This window comes from Cydia amplana, chromosome 7, assembly GCF_948474715.1.
Source record: "Cydia amplana chromosome 7, ilCydAmpl1.1, whole genome shotgun sequence".
NCBI classification, from domain to species: Eukaryota; Metazoa; Arthropoda; class Insecta; order Lepidoptera; family Tortricidae; genus Cydia; species Cydia amplana.
Window position 1 is genome coordinate 8,227,184 of NC_086075.1, and position 17,345 is coordinate 8,244,528.

The 17,345-nt window shown below is 36.7% G+C and overlaps 2 protein-coding genes across 2 annotated transcripts; one reads left to right on the forward strand and one right to left on the reverse strand.

The window, feature by feature from the left end:
* The first annotated feature begins 2,508 nt into the window (after positions 1-2,508).
* Positions 2,509-14,391, forward strand: LOC134649544 (molybdenum cofactor sulfurase). The gene is made up of 8 exons (XM_063504312.1): positions 2,509-2,631; positions 2,725-2,829; positions 3,964-4,777; positions 5,207-5,501; positions 8,189-8,807; positions 9,959-10,386; positions 11,890-12,107; positions 14,150-14,391. The coding sequence occupies exons 2-8, from the start codon at positions 2,757-2,759 to the stop codon at positions 14,178-14,180; spliced, it is 2,478 nt and encodes an 825-aa protein (XP_063360382.1). The 5' UTR covers positions 2,509-2,631; positions 2,725-2,756; the 3' UTR covers positions 14,181-14,391.
* On the reverse strand, positions 14,269-15,162 carry LOC134649644 (migration and invasion enhancer 1). Its single transcript, XM_063504483.1, has 3 exons — positions 15,029-15,162; positions 14,862-14,959; positions 14,269-14,540 (listed from the first exon to the last, which is right to left on the reverse strand). The coding sequence occupies exons 1-3, from the start codon at positions 15,094-15,096 to the stop codon at positions 14,377-14,379; spliced, it is 330 nt and encodes a 109-aa protein (XP_063360553.1). The 5' UTR covers positions 15,097-15,162; the 3' UTR covers positions 14,269-14,376.
* Between the last annotated feature and the right edge of the window lie 2,183 nt (positions 15,163-17,345).

Genomic DNA, 17,345 nt, shown 5'->3' on the forward strand with positions numbered 1-17,345 from the left:
ACAACGTTTAAATTTTATTTAATTTATCATACTAACAATTTTTATATGTGGCAAACAAAGGGGGACTAAATAAAGAAATGTTCCAGTTTTGTACAACTTTTTTTTTGATATGTTGCTATAACCAGTATCTTATAAATCTCCTTGTGTAATCCTTTGAGTGGTGTGTAATTTTTTAGAAGGACGTGAAGTTGTCATCATCGCGTTTTTGATCCTGAAACGATACCTAAGTGTCATAAGTGTGGCCTTATTAGATTTGTACGAATTGTGAAATTATTTCCTGTGGTAAGTTTTTTTAAGGTTTTATTTTTAGCAAAAAAGGACGTGATATGCATCGTGCTATGGCATTTTGCGTCAAAACAAAAACTTAAGTTCATTACTTTTCGTAGCATTTGTCATCTAAAATATCCTAATACATTTTTTCTTTTGTTTACTGAAATCTGAATGATCCTAAAACTTTATAGGTAATGATCCTAAAACTTTATAGGTAATTACCTATAACGTTTTAGGATCATTCAGCCAATACTGGTATTGGCTGCATAATCTGTTCAGTAACAAAAATGTAGGTATAGGTAATCAATTAATCATGATCATATTTAAGGTTTTTTGCAAGTACCTAATCTGATAAAGGCATTCCTCAGAATGAGCGAGCATCAGACAGACAAAAGACAGACACATGCAAACATTAGTGTTATACATGGGAATCCTACTTAACGTAGAGCGAACCTCCTCAGAGATGCACGCGACACTTAAAAGAGCCATTTTAAAGACATTTTCCGAATACTATACTCCCTTTTTCTATAAACAGGGCAGCCCGGACGTCAATTCACTTAAGGGGAGTCGATCACGCCACCGCTTGCTACTAAAAGCTACTAAAAGCCTTCCATAAAAGCAATAATTAAATTGGTGTAACGCAATTTAGTAAGGCGATGCTCTGAAGGTACTACGGATGTGTGCGCTGCAGCTAAATCGTAAATGAATACCTTTAGATACCCTATTTGACTATGTTTTACCTACCGTAAAACCTTCCAACTATAGTCGAATACTGTAACTATGGTCCACAAGTTCAAAATGGTCAAAATGAAATGAAGTGTCAATACCAATGTTCCTTTTGGTTTACTCCGAGTTTTTTCTTACCTTTAAAATACACACCTGAACGAAAAAATTACAGTCAATTTTGATCCATTGTTGGGAGCTTTGGTCTATAGTTGGGAGGTTTTACGGTAGGTACCAATTTCCTATCTGCAAGTATTTAACAGGCAAGCAGGCAAGTCATTTTAAGTAACGGGTAAATGATTTCAATTCGGTAGGTATTTTAAGTTGCGATCTGGGTTTATGGGGAAGAGAGCATTATAATATTTATAACATACTTATAGCTTTTGCCCGCGACTTCGTCTGCGTGGAATTAGTTCCAGCAGTTAGAGTAGGTAAGTACTTATAGCGCCTGGATAAAATGTAAAGGCAATAATTTTGAGCATAATATGCTTCATTACTTACACCAAATTAACAGGCAATTCATTAATTTTCTCATTTCCCTCTTTAGGGATGATATGACTTCAACATATCCTATGGCCTTCCCCGGGATAAACTATATCTATGCCAAATTTACTAATTCTCCGCTCAGAACGTAGCTGTAAATATTGATGATTCCATAGACGTCACCGTTAGTTGCAATAGTTGCATGCGATTTACGATACATTGCCGATAACTTCAGGCCCTTCAGGGCACATACCGCGAAAACCGAAATTCGCAAATTGCGGGGATCTTTCTCTTTTGCTCCAATGAAGGCGTAATAAGAGTGACAGAGCCCAGGTACCTACTTCAAAAACCGAACCGAACCGAATGCGCCCCAATTGGGGTTTGCTGTTGGCAAAGGTTTGTACAGATGGCCCCAGCATAGGCTTAATAACTCTGGCGAGCCAGCGTTGTCACAGAACAAGGCGAAACATTTGAAATATGTAAGCGCAAAGGATCATCTCCCATACAAACTTTGAATATCGTGCGCTTATCAGTGTAGGTATACCAGTCTCTAGCTATAACATTTTCAAAAAAAGTTTAATATTATTCGTAGGACTGACAGGTAAAACCTACGCTGGCGCCATCTGTAAAATACTTCGACCGGCCAAACCCATTGAATAAAATACCAGCAAAATTTGCAATTAAACTGTGTAGGTAATTAGGTATCTACCTACTAGGTACTTTTAAGTGTGTGCCTATAAAATTTTTCTTTCCAAAATATAGATTAAAGTAGCTCGACCGTCGCATTAAGCTAAGCGTCATCTCATCACGGCCAGTAAACTTTTTAAATTCATTCAAGGGAATACCCGTACGACTACAGTGCTGCGTTGTATACAGTCGCCGTTTTACGTTCCTATCTGTCAAATTTAATTCATTTCATAATAGACCTTATTAGTATAGCTTGAAGAATCATTTTAGTGTGCTTTTAGCTTAATTTATTAAAGAAAAGTAGCTAGTGCTTGTACTTATCACAACCAAAACGCGCTTGTATGTCATATGATAATAGATAATTCTGTGTTCAATTAAATGTTTACCGCAAATACAAGGTTGCAAAATAACAAGAAATTATATGTAATGGTTTCATCAGTTAAACATCAGCCTCCGCCGCTGTCAATCGTATGTTTCGTCAGCTCAGTTGAATTAATAAAAAAAGAAAACAGTGGAGTGAAATGAATGTGTGAAGTAAAGGTGGCTTTATTTATGTTACAGAAACCGTTAATCAATGCCAAAACACTGCCAAGATGACGACGTTAAGTAAAGTATTTAGTTACGAACAAATGAAAAACATATGTGGAGAGTTTAAGCGATTAAAAGGTAAGATGCGCACATGCGAATATATTTATTACCTATGTAAACATCTTTCATTACAACTTAAAAGATTACTTGGAAATATTTTAAATCACTTGTTTTTGTATATTGTATAACTTTAGTACTTACCTACAGAATTATAGGTATATTATTTTCTTTGACCTCAAATTCGTTGAATACTAGATATTCTGTACCCTTAATATGACAAATTCAGAACCTTTATTAAGTAAGTAGGTAGATTATTTACTGTTTGTCTTCGGCAAGAGAGTAATGCCATTTATAACCAACTTAATATTTTATAACCTCTAGCAACCAAACCCTTTACAAAGATATCCCATTACATGCCATTAAGAATCTTTGTTTTGAAAGATCACAATTGCTTTTGTGTTGACAAGTTTGATGTTTGGCAGTCTAGAGGATAAGTGATATTATAAAAACTATCAATAGTTATTTGTACAACAAGAGATCAAAGTTTGATATTTCTTCGAGTGCTTATTTTGAGTCCCGTGCAAGCGAAAGATTCTATAATAGATTCACGAGCGTAGCGAGTGAATCTAATTTAGAATCTTGAGCGTAGTAAGGGACTCAAAAGCGCACGAGATGTAAATAACTTTGATCTCGTGTAGCACAACATTTTTCACCTCAGCAGTGAGAACATATTAGAGAACCCGAAAAATGTATTCCTTCTTCATCACTTACCTCTATTCACTCATGTTTTCTTAAGATATACCAACAATAAAATTTTCACCTCAGCAGCTCGAACAAGGGTACTTTGCTACTTAAAAACAGTGAGCAAAATCGCATTTTGCTCATTTTGTCTCACTCAGTGAGCAAAATGCGATTTTGCTCACTGTTTTTAAGTAGCAAAGTACCCTTGTTCGAGCTGCTGAGGTGAAAAATAAATTTCTCCCCTTTTGCTAAAACATTTAAAATTCACCTAGATAGTTTGTATATTTCTTATTGAAGCGAATCTTGCTTTTAGTGCTTTTATGTACACATATTTTTCCCTTTTATTTATAGCATGAACAATTTCAAAACCATTTAACTTCTTTTACTAAATTGCCTGACCTTATCATTCACTTGTGTAAACAATATTTATATTTTTCTCTGTACTTATTACTATTATTATGCAAATTTCAGGCAGATGCTACCTAGACAATGCTGGTGCTGCTTTGTTCCCAGAAAGCCTTTTACACCTTGTCAATGATGACTTACTAAATAATATGTACATGAACACACATACAGACAAATATACAGCAGACTGTGTCGAACAAGTGAGGTGTATGGTTTTAAAGCATTTTAACACAGATCCATCAGAATACACTTGTATATTTACCTCTGGCGCCACTCAGTCACTCAAGTTAACTGCAGAATCATTCCAATTTACTAGTGATGATAATGACAACTGTGGTTCATTTGTATACCTCCAAGAAAATCACACATCTGTTCTCGGACTCAGAGAAATTGCAAAAAGTAAAAACGCAGACGTGATTCATATTTCACATGAAAGCTTCTTAGATGCTTTGAACACTTCAAAATCGCAAACCGGGAAGGAAAAAAATAAAAATAAAGGCAACACTCTTCTGGCATACCCGGCACAGAGCAATTTTAACGGACACAAATATCCTATAGACTGCATTGACAATATAAAAAATGGCTGCCTCAATCATTATTTAAAGAGACAACTATGCACTTTAAATAATAACTGGTATGTGCTACTTGACACTGCCTCATATGTACCTACAAATAAATTAGATTTATCTAAGATACAGCCTGATTACTTGTGCCTATCTTTTTACAAAATATTTGGGTACCCGACCGGGTTAGGAGCGCTATTGATAAAAAATAGTAGTGCAAATGTTCTAAATGACAAACAGTACTTTGGCGGAGGTACAGTGGATATTGTGTTGAGTACTGAAGATTTCCATATGAAAAGGACAGTCCTTCATGAAAGGTATTCTATACTTACTGCATTGTATGTTTGAAAATGTTGAAACTATCTAAACTACTTTAACAATAATATGGACTCATATTCAGATTAAATTATAATGACGTTCCATGATTCCACAGGTACCTAACAAATGTCATTTAGATGTCAAAGATCATTGACCCTAAAATGAACCTTGAGTGGCATGGGTTGGTCAATAACGTCACTTTGCTACCTGGGATTTTGCTTAAATTATATTTATCTCAAAATTCTCAAATAGTTTCAACTTGTGTAGTAGGTACTTTTTTTGGATTGCATTATAGGCACTTTGGTGCTACTGTAAGCTTAGAATTGTAAATAAATATATAAATAAAAGTAAATTGATATACCTACATTTGAAATGGATATACATATTAGCATATAAGAAACTAACATCTTCCCTATTTATTTTTACAGATTTGAAGATGGCACTGTCAACTTCTTATCAATTCTTGCTCTCAAACATTGTTTTGACACAATGCAAAGATTGATACCAAAAGTAATAAATGATGACATTATGGATTCCATATCATATCACACATTCTCCCTGGCTCAAGACCTCTATGAGCAACTGAAGAATCTCAAGCACCCGAAGGGCGCACCTGCAGCTGTTTTATATATGGATGACCAGTTTACTGATATTAGAAAACAAGGAGCTATTGTAACATTCAATCTGTTGAGAGAAGACGGCACATTCATTGGATATGCAGAGGTGAGATCATATTTAAAACATTCACTATAAAGAAAAGGTCAACATACACACATAACAACATTAAGCAATGTTGAAGTAATAATATTCTGATGTAATAACTTTAGCTGTGCTCGTCGCTCCTTCCGCTTGGGATTTAATCTATGTCACTTAAGGCTCAGTTTCATTGGCCAATATACATCAGCGTGTGGTCACTCCCCATAGGCAGTATAAAAACAAGTGAAACGCATGCGTTAATGCGCAACTATAGCATGCGTTATGGAAATCTCCCGTAGCTCGCATATGAAGTTGAGCCTTTATCTTCAACCAATAATAAGCTAGGCTTATAAAAACAGCAACACCATTAACTCCCTATTGGTGGAGTGGACCTTATGTCTTAGCAATAAGGTATATAAGGGAGTGCCAGGCGACAATCCGCCTGATGGTGGCTGTGGGACGAAAATTTTAAACTGTGATAAATGAAAGACGTGCGCTCGCGTTGTAACCATTTAATGCACTGATTAGCCTATCGGTACAAAAGCGAGAGAGACAATAAGAACTAATACCTAACATTCCTCCACCATAAATCCTTAATACTACTTATAATTAACGCGAGGTATATTCCTAAGTCGAGCGTTCCGAACGCCCTCACTGCCTGCTGCCGCGGCGGCATCGGCAGAGCCGTCTGGCTGGCGCGTAGACGTCGACTCCTGTTGCGCGATTGGCACGTTCGACGACGGTGGTTCCGCCGGGGCGATGGGTACCGTTGGTGATGGTAGCGGAGATGGAGCAACAGTAGTGCCGAACGATGACTGTGTGTGCGCAGCGTTTGAAACGCGCGGCATCTGCGGTGCTGCCGTTGGCACGTGTTGACCGCTTTGCCCAGCCGTGGTGGTTTCTACCGGATCGGAATCGGCTTCCATCCACTCCTCTTCTTCCTCTCCTCCCAATCTCTGATCCGAAGGGAAAGGCAGCATCGCCCAATTGAAACTTCTGTCTTCCGTATCTTCGTTCAACCCATTTGTTGGGGTTCCGATGTACCCTTTGTATTTATATATTTGATTCTTATGTTTCTTTACAAGTTGATCCATTTCCGGTAAGTATATTTCGTATAAACATCGGCCTAACTTATTTTTAACAATACCTTTTAACCACTTATTTTTACTAATCATTTTTGTAAGTAAGTAGGTACATGTTCATTAATTTCAAATTCTACATTTCGGTTTCCCTTATAATATTTAGCCTGCAAATATTGTTTAGAGTTCACATTACTTTGCAAATCCGTTGAGAGTGAGGATGGTGCATCATTGTTTACTAGCAATAAATCAAACCGGTTACGTAGCGGGCGGCCGATCATTAGTTCGGCAGGTGACTTGTCCGTTGTTGCATCATGCATGTTTGCTATTCCGATATCTGAACAAAAATTCTTGTAACCGCTCATTAGTAATTTCCCTCATTGTTTTTCCCTCCATAAGCAACCCCTTAATATGTTTTTTAAGCATTTTAACATAAATGTCCACTTGTCCATTACTTGACGGTGAATAAGTTGGAGAAGTAATGTGCGTTATGCCGTTTAATTTGCAAAAATCTTAAATGCTTTAGATGTGAAAGATGTAGGTACCATTATCGGTCACTAGAGTGTGCATTATACCAAAACGAGACATAACTTCTTCAAGTTTTGTTATCACCGTAGCACTGCAATAGTTGCTAGTTAAAGGGAAACATTCGACCCATTTTGAAAATGCGTCCACCAATATGAAGAACATTGTATTTTGTATGGGTCCAAAAAAATCTAAATGGACTCTGTACCATGCTTCAGTCGGGTACTTCCATGCTGTTAACGGTGCACGCGGCGGAGTCGGTTTCAGGGCTCGGAACCGGTATTGATATACCGGTTAATATCGTTCATAAACCGTTATATTATTTCGTTCATTAATAAACCGGTTAATTGATGGAACGCGAACTTTAAAATTTTGTTCTCTCTTCTAACCGGTTAGTTGAGAAAACGAAATGTTTTCGTTCTCGAGGAACGATATAATACCGGTTAATCTCAGCCGTCTACAATATTAATACATTACCCGGCTACCCGCTCTAAGTACCAGTGTTGGCGGTTTACATTGAATACATACCATGCAACTGCCTACTCTTAATTCAATGTCGCGATCTATGTTTGGCCACCAAAACCGCGAGCGAGCCTCTGACTTTGTTTTGTTTATACCTAAATGACTTCTATGTAACTCGTCTAGTACTTTTGATTGCAACAATTTAGGTATAACGATTTTGTGCCCTCGCATAACCACATCTTTTTCCAAAACAAGATCGAATATGCAGTTAAAGTATGTATGGTTGTATTTCCGGGTTAACCATTTTCTTGGGCCAGCCAGAAATTAGACATTTTTTTACGATATCGAAACATTTATCGGTTTTCGTCGCGTTTACTAAATCACTCATGGTAACAGGTAGGTCACCGTCCGTTACAAAATTAACGTAGGTTGCTCGTCGCCACTGTGATAAATGAAAGACGCGCGCTCGCGTTGTAACCATTTAATGCACTGATTAGCCTATCGGTACAAGAGCGAGAGAGACAATAAGAACTAATACCTAACAGAAACTAATTGATATCATTTACTTCGTACGCAATCATTGCTTTCTGTTACCCCAGGACAAACTTCGCGTAGCATATTACATGTCTTTAAAAATTATATTTTCAGTTCCAACATATGGCAGAGCTTTTCAACATAAACGTGAGAACTGGCTGTTTCTGCAATTCAGGCGCCTGCCAACGCCATTTAAAAGCATCAAATAAAGATTTGAAAGACATGTTCAAAGCTGGCCACAAATGCGGGGACCAAGTAGATTTACTTCACGGCAGGCCTACTGGAGCTATACGAGTTTCTTTCGCGTATTACAACACGTACAATGACGTCGACACGCTGGTTCTCATGATCTGCCGTTGCTATCTCAAGAACAAATACAGAAAACCAAAGCGTTTCGCTACCAAGAATATCTTAACTGCAAAGAATACACTGTACAAAGACGACACTTTAAAAATTCCAATTGAACTCTTAGAAACTGGTGATGTTCCTGATTCTCCTGAATTGGAATCTAAAATAAAATTAGTAGAATTGAACGTATTCCCCGTAAAATCATGTGGCGCATTCAAAGTTACCGGCAATTGGAAAATGGGGCCGAAAGGCTTCGAATATGACAGGGAATGGATGATTGTGAAAGACAATGGAGTTTGTTTGACTCAGAAACAGAATACGCTGATGTGCATGATAAAACCAATAATAGACTTAAAGAAGAAATTGTTGATATTGCATTTTAAAGGTAAGTTTTTAGTTTTAACATCTTTCTCTGTAATAAGTTTTGTTCTGATAAATTCTGGACACAAGAGTAGGTAGTACCGCAGTAGGCAGTTCATTCCGTATATCCTGCTCTAATTAATAGGTACACGCATTGTAACGTAAGTATTTTTAGGGTTCCGTAGCCAAATGGCAAAAAACGGAACCCTTATAGATTCGTCATGTCTGTCTGTCTGTCCGTCTGTCTGTCCGTCCGTATGTCACAGCCACTTTTCTCCGAAACTATAAGAACTATACTGTTGAAACTTGGTAAGTAGATGTATTCTGTGAACCGCATTAAGATTTTCACACAAAAATAGAAAAAAAACAATTAATTTTTGGGGTTCCCCATACTTCGAACTGAAACTCAAAATTTTTTTTTTCATCAAATACGTGTGGGGTATCTATGGATAGGTCTTCAAAAATGATATTGAGGTTCCTAATATCATTTTTTTCTAAACTGAATAGTTTGCGCGAGAGACACTTCCAAAGTGGTAAAATTTAATATAGTCGTTATGTTGTATCTTCCTTCTGTGTAACTTTTATTTTACTATTTGTTCACTTTACGTTATTTGATGTCTTTTTCTTCTTGTCTGTTACCCTCCGTGATTCTTCTCACTTGATGGTCTCATCGGAAGACCAGCGCTGGAAGCCACCAGCAACATGCTGAGATGAGGCCATTTCGTGGCACTTTAATCTTATTTTGTGTTTCTTTTATATTATGTATTGTCTGTGCTTACGAATAAATTATATTCTATTCTATTCTATTCTATTCTAAAATGTGTGTCCCCCCCCCCCCTAACTTCTAAAATAAGAGAATGATAAAACTAAAAAAAATATATGATGTACATTACCATGTAAACTTCCACCGAAAATTGGTTTGAACGAGATCTAGCAAGTAGTTTTTTTTTAATACGTCATAAATCGCCTAAATACGGAACCCTTCATGGGCGAGTCCGACTCGCACTTGGCCGCTTTTTTATAAAGTAGATTTACTTTCCTTCCCATAATAACTCCTAAGCAGCATTATTTCTCTTTTTTCACATTCTCTCAGCACACCTAGCATACAAGTTTGTGTGCTCCAGTTAAGTAAGGAACAACATGGCTGACTGTAGGTATCTTAAATTTCTGTTTCAGGCAAGGACCCCATTTCGATACCTCTATACCCCCCATCAGAAAGTAAATTAAAAGAATCCAGGATTTGCAGCTCCAAAGTCTGCACAGACATTGTCCAAGCCATAGATTGTGGAGACGAAGTGGCTGACTGGATATCTGAAGCTCTAGAAATCTCCTACTTGCGATTAGTGAGACAGTCAAATGACAGAAAAATAAAAAATAATGGTGAATCGGAAACGAAGCTACTATCTCTAAGTAACCAAGCACAATTCCTACTTATAAACAAGGCAACAGTCAGATGGTTAAAGGGGAAAATCGATGATCCGTTTTTCACTGATGACGTGGATCACTTAACTGATCGGTTTAGAGGAAATCTGATTATAGATATGGATGAAGAGCTTGTTGAGAGGGAGTGGCATCGAGTGATTATTGGGAAACAGGAGTTTAAGGTAATAATAATTGTGTAAAGTGGCTTTGTTTCTTGATTTACAGCTCGGCCACGACATTACGTGACTGGCGACGGCGGCAGCGATAACCATAGGTGGGAACGAAAGTTCCGAGCGCTGTGTCTCGCTCCAAACTATGGTTATCGCTGCCACCGTCGCAAGTCGCTCAATGTCGTTGCCGAGCCGTTACATATCAACAGAGGGCCTACCGCGAACCACGTTCGACGTGTTGCCTCTCTGTCGCACTTGTGAATTCGCACGTAAGTGTGACAGGGAGGCAACACGTCGAACGTGGTTCGCGGTAGGCCATCAGACCTATAAGGCCATTCTTAAAAGTAACCGCAAGTAATAGTATATCATGGCTATGATGCCTTGAATTAAAATATTCACATCACATCAGCCAAAAACCTTCCTAACCACTGGTCCGGTGCTGTCCTCATCTAAAAGTTTTTGCATAAGTAATAAAAGTTACGTAAGGGCTCATTTACACGGTGCGAGAACTCGCATGCGAGTTTCAATACATTGCGTCATTTGATCTGTCGGCTGAATTGACGTAACCTCAATGGTCCGCAATGTATTAAGTAAAATCGTATACGAGTTCGCGCGCCGTCTAAATGAGCCCTAAGCATGGATCACCTAGAACCATGAGAACACAAAATCAATGATTTTACAGAAATCTTTAAGTTGGCTGAACAAGGGTACAGTCAAGTGCAAAATATGGGTGCATACAACTTACTCAAAAATATGTCCCATAGTTCTTAATTCGCTGAAATAAGAGCTATGGGACATATTTTTGAGTATGATGAGTGAATGAGTGCACTCTTATTTTTACACTTGACTGTACATGTACAGTCAGCAGCAGAAGTTGCTAAGCGGGAGAGGTGTTCAAAATGATCTTGACGCGATTTTATTGTTAAGAAAATAAGAGCGTGTCAAGGTAATTTTGAACACCTCGCTCCCTTAGCAACTTCTGCTGCTGACTGTATGGGGGCCAAATGAGTAGTACGGTAGTAAAAAGTGGGTTTATAGATCATAAATATGGGGTCATCCATTAATTACATCACACGTTTATGGGGGGGACGGGGTCAAGAAAATGTGACATGTTGTGACAGGGGGAGGGGGAAGTCACAAACTTTGTGACGTCACTTTAACTTATTTAAAATACTTAATTCGCTGTACATTTAAATAACAAATTTTTGGAAAGATAATCATTTTTATTCGTTTAATTTTCTTTCCTAATCAGTTTTGGGATATAAAATTGCTAATATTTCTTTTTTGAAAAATATTTTGGTAAAATATTTAGGTACATATATTGTACAACCTACTTCATTCGATTTGCCGATTTCGTTGAAAAAATGTGACGTCACACCAGGGGGGAGGGGTTTGCCAAATGTGACCAAGTGTGACAATGAGGGGGGGAGGGGTAAAAAAACCTAGAAATTCGTGTGATGTAATTAATGGATGACCCCTATTTTGAAATGGAATACCTATTTTGTTTTATTTTAGGTGGAAGGCCAATGTAACCGCTGTCAAATGGTCTGTATAGACCAGTGTACCGGCGAGAAGACCGTGGAGCCCCTTAGAACAATCTCAGAACAATTTGGCGGGAAACTGCGATTCGGAATCTATTTAACATATATTGGGGCAACTGACGGGTCTAATGATACCACACTGAAAACAAAATCACATGTCAAACCAATAATCAATGATGATAATATAAGCAGGTGAAATTAATTAGGACATTACACTGTGAAGTTAGAAACCCTATTAATTTTACGGGTAGACATTTTTGTATGCACTTTAGTTCTTTACTTAAATTGTGATTAAAATATGTGGCCTTCACTAGAATTTTAAACTCAAAGTGCACTAAAACAAATTCTATGCAAAGCTAAGAAATAAAACTTGCCTCCGAGTTTGCCAGCTAAATGAGATGGCGCTGTTTACTATGCCGCCACCGTATTGTAGGGTTCCGTCAAGTATTTCGCGTTCCAAAAGGGTTCCGTCAAAAAAACATTGAGAATCGCTGTATTACGGTAACTGATTTGTCAAACAACAACGTTTGACAACCAAAGTTACCACATAATGTCTGACGCTATACAGTGTCATCTGCATAAGCTGTCAAATTCAAAGCACAACTTTGTCTTAGGGTGGTATCCACCTGTCCGATTTCTTTGTCCAATGTTTCTATGGTTCAATGTATTTGCGTTTCATATTTTGCTTAGCGAGAGAATGAGACGCAATGCACATTGGACCAAGAAATTGGACAGGTGTCATTTTACCAACCTTAGTCAATTTATAAATTATACAATCATTGAATTTCTAATGCAACTTGATCAATTTTTATTGCTATTGTGTGTATCTTTTTGTAACCCTCAGGTTGTAAAGTTAGTAGGTATCTCATGTTTGTTAAAGAAAGGACGCTTAGCACGAGGAATTTGGTACATTAACCCACCTGTTCCTATCTCTGTCGCACGCGCATAATTACATTGCTATCCCGCTCGCACAGTCTCATTAATCGCCGTTATAATGGAATAATAATGTATTAAAGTGTCATTCAATAGAACTTGCTAACTATGTAAACAAACCACCATACTAAAACTGACACTGAATGTCAATTTACTAGTAATTTTTGTTTACATAGTTAGCAAGCTCTATTGAATGACACTTTATATACAGGGTGTAATCTAAAACGTGATACAAGATAATCAAACCTGAATCTTTTCATGATTTTGAACAACTTTTACTATGGGGTCAATTTTGTAATATTAAAAATAAATTGAGCTGTTCCATAGAAATGATCAAGGAGAGGTAGACAAAAATGTATGGCAAAGATTTTTTTTATTGTTAATTTACAAAGTTGACCCCATAGTAAAAGTTGTTCAAAATCATGAAAAGATTCAGGTTTGATTATCTTGTACCACGTTTTAGATTACACCCTGTATAGATAGTCAACCAAATCTTGTCAGTAGAAAAAGGCGGCGAATTTGAAAAATGTATGCGAAGCTCGGTCACCCAGATATTGTGTATTTATATTAGAATGTAGGCTAAAGGTTTTAATTATTTACTTGGGCAATAATTGAACCATAATTTACTTTTCTGCACATGTGTTCGTTTGTCTGTCATTTTCATTTGTCTACTCTCAATTGCTCAAAGGTTGACTGGAAGAGATCCCTTATAGGGATAAATTCGCCCTTGTACATTGTATACTTTCTTTTAATTGTATCTTAACCTGTCTTATGTACAATAAAGTGTTTACATACATACATACATAGCAATATAATTTTATATTAACACTGCATTGATTACTGTGATTAGTGAGTCAATAGAATATCTAAACTGGACAAGCTCTGAAGACATTCCATGTAGAAGCAAGTCCGCACATGGTATCACAGTTTGTAGACTATTTCATGCACCATTGCACCTCATAGTATTTTTATATATGGTCTATTATTGTTAGATATTATAAGTAGCAAGTAGCTAGACTCTGATCACACAAACTATGCATATCCATATCATATGCATATGTATATAAGCTCCATGTAGTGCTTGGTGTGAAAACTTATATTAGCATAGTCCAACTATAGTATGGTTAGATATTGATAAATACACAGCCTATTCTATATATTTATCAACTTGGATCAGCTATATTTGAGAACACTATATTGTATTACTTTCTTTATGCACATTTAGTGTTGCCACATGTAGCTCTAAGATTTATTGCTATTTTTTTTGCAAATGTTTTAGTAAATTTATTTCTTGTTTACAGGGTCAAATATAAGTTCCTATGTATTTCATAGCATAAAATACTATTATTCATCAAAGACTTTGGAATGTCATATACTATGCATGGATATTTGGATGATAGTAAAATTAAAATCATTCCTATTAGTTTTGAACTTGCCTTATTATTAAGATGCATTTAAGACTAGTTTGTTACAGGGATTTTCAAGGTTATAGCAAGGTTATATACATTATATATTTTATAAATACATATTATGATATTACACAGTTGATTGGTTGTTGTCCTTTTATCTCCCTCGGTGCGTTTCCATTTGACACGTCATTTACTACTTGAGACACTTCATTGTAATCCGGTAAAGCCATGGTTTGGAGTTTTGAATATACCAATTTATCATTTATTACTACCTCGAAACTGCCTGGAAAGTAAGAAAAGTATTATAAGTCCAAAATAAAACAAACACTCAGGCTTTTACAGGGATATTTTGCAAGAATTATCTTATCATAAGTGAAAATTGTCCTTTTAACATTAAGTTTCAGAAAAAAACACCTTACGGGTAAATTACTACAGGTATGTATTGTAATTATCCCAACGAGTAATTACTAAGAGGTAAGAGCAATTTAAAATACATTTTACTCAACAGTTCATAAAAGCTAAACCACAATAAATCGCCCATACAAAACCCCCTAGTAGTGTTGCGGGCTAGATGATTACATAAATACATGGTTTAAAAACAAACCTTGTCGCCCTCGCTTACAGGAGACTGTAGCATTTGGAGTACTTTGTCGAATAGTCTGAGCAAGTGCAAGGCAATGTCCTCCATAATCGCAGGCACCGCTGAAATAAAACAAGCATTAAACACCTTATTGTATTTATAACGACCAGTGTATGTAATAAATTTGCTACCAATATTCTACGTGGACATTTACACTATGTGCAGTATTCGGGGCTTCTTTTTTTGCTAATTCTGTCATTACTGTAAAACTAAATAAAAAAGAAAAAATGCAAAGATTTTGAATTTTGAAAGTGGTAAATGATAATAACCATGGTCTAATAAAACATGGTCTTCTCTTCCCAGAGTGTCACTTGCCTACGTCACAATAACATTGCCACTTTATTTCAACATAACATGTTACATGGGTACATTATATCTATGGTTAATAAGTTAATTTATTTCTTTATAATTTAATAATTTTCATTTATATGTATTTTATCTTAAATTTTACAATAACACGTCATTTTTAATTATTCGTTAGCAATATCTTCCGATTCACGAAAGAAATTTCAGACGTTCGGGTAATTCTGTTTACACTATTGGCAACACAGGATAGCGCTGTCACATTTGACAATCCGCCATTTTGTCCCTGACCGACCGTCCTTGTCGAACGCGTGTTAATTGTTATTTCCTTCTCGCTCAGTGTCAGCAGTCGCAGTGTTTTCCAAACTTTTCACGTCGTAAGCTTGGTAATTAATGTTTTGTTACGAAAATGGTTGGCTGCTCTATTCGGAACTGTAAGAGTAGGAGTGAAAAGTGCAGTATAGATTTGTTTTATTTTACTATGTTTCTACATGAATAACTTAAAATTAATGCCGTTAAAAGAATTTTCACCGTTGGTTAAAATTCTCCCACATTTTAAAGTTTGAGAACCTGTAAACAGCATGATGACGTAGGCAAGTGACAGTTAGGTCATTCGCGAATCTCGGAAGAGAGTACCAGGCGGAGTATATTTTTATACCATGATAATAACCAAAACCATACCAAAATGATACCAAAACAACAAAACAAACTTCAAAAAATCATATGACATTTCGATTTGAGGACGTTCATAATCAATCACATTTTGATGATTTTAGTACAACTTGAGAATAACGAAGATTAAGAGCGGTTTCGCACTACGTCCGATCCGAATCTGTGAAAATATGGTCTGAAGTAGCCGTAGAACTATTTCTATGGTAATTTACGCACTAGATCCGTCTGATTTCTTTCCGAAATCGGATGACGGAGATCGGATCTAGTGCGTAAATAAGCATAGAAATAGTTCTAGTTCTACGGCTACTTCGGACCATATTTTCACGGGTTCGGATCGGACGTAGTGGGAAACCGCTCTAACGATTAGATATACTATTATACTTGGTCACAGTGTTGCCAGGGCTCTGGAGTCATAAGTTACGTTTCGTTTCCCTAAAAGTCACGTTTTTGCTGCTTAAGTCACATTTTTATAGTATGGTTTGGTAAATCGATTTAGTTTAGAAAAAATTCAGAAAATAATATATTTCACAAAAAATCTACTAACCTTATATGATTTTTCTTTATACTTAATGCTATTTGTGATCGATTTCATGAATTGTAAGTTCCTTTTTTTTCTTGATTTTTTTCTTGTTGAAAACGAAAAAAAAATTACGATAATATAGTCAAATTACTTTGTCAGTAGAAGAGGGCGCGAAATTAAATTTTTCTATGGGAAGACCCGTCCCGTCGCGCCTACATTTTTTAAATTTGACGCTTTTTTCTACTTACTGAAATAGCTTGACAGACTATAGTATAGGCCTGTCCAGACGAGGACAATTTTTCGCCGGTCTGAGGGGCTAACCTAACCAAAACCGAAATTTGCAAATTGCGGGGATCTTTCTCTTTTACTCCAATGCAGGCGTAATTAGAGTGACAGAGAAAAATGCCCGCAATTTGCGAAATTCGATTTTCGCGGTTATAGCCCTGATTGAATAGTCCGATCGGGTCGGGACGTGCGGACGCAAACGCCAATTTGGCCCGCCGATTATGACCGATACTACCGATGTACTGATACAATGGGGTGCGGACGCAAGAATACCAATTTGTGACGCTAGTTTTCGCGGTTAGGGGCATTTTTAGGGTTCCGTACCTCAAAAGGAAAAACGGAACCCTAATAGGATCACTCGTGCGTCTGTCTGTCTGTCTGTCCGTCCGTCTGTCACAGCCTATTTTCTCCGAAACTACTGGACCAATTAAGTTGAAATTTGGCACACATATGTAAATTTGTGACCCAAAAATGGACGTGTAACGTAAATAAATGAATTTTAAATATGGAGGCCATTTTTGGGAGGTAAATGAGAAAATTATAAAATAAAGTTTTTCAAACTATATCGTGTTACATATCAAATGAAAGAGCTCATTGTAAGAATCTCAAATATATATTTTTTTATAATTTTAGGATAAATAGTTTAGCAGTTATTCAAGAAAATAGGC

What these genes read in the sequence shown, in the direction of transcription:
- LOC134649544 (XM_063504312.1), top strand. Translation starts at nt 2,757, where the DNA reads ATGACGACGTTAAGTAAAGTATTTAGTTACGAACAAATGAAAAACATA. An exon ending in CATTCATTGGATATGCAGAG is followed by an intron (nt 5,502 to 8,188) that starts GTGAGATCATAT and finishes TTATATTTTCAG; the next exon opens with TTCCAACATATGGCAGAGCT. An exon ending in TTGGGAAACAGGAGTTTAAG is followed by an intron (nt 10,387 to 11,889) that starts GTAATAATAATT and finishes GTTTTATTTTAG; the next exon opens with GTGGAAGGCCAATGTAACCG.
- LOC134649644 (XM_063504483.1), bottom strand. Translation starts at nt 15,096, where the DNA reads ATGACAGAATTAGCAAAAAAAGAAGCCCCGAATACTGCACATAGTGTA. An exon ending in AATGTCCACGTAGAATATTG is followed by an intron (nt 14,960 to 15,028) that starts GTAGCAAATTTA and finishes GTTTTATTTCAG; the next exon opens with CGGTGCCTGCGATTATGGAG. An exon ending in CTGTAAGCGAGGGCGACAAG is followed by an intron (nt 14,541 to 14,861) that starts GTTTGTTTTTAA and finishes CTTACTTTCCAG; the next exon opens with GCAGTTTCGAGGTAGTAATA.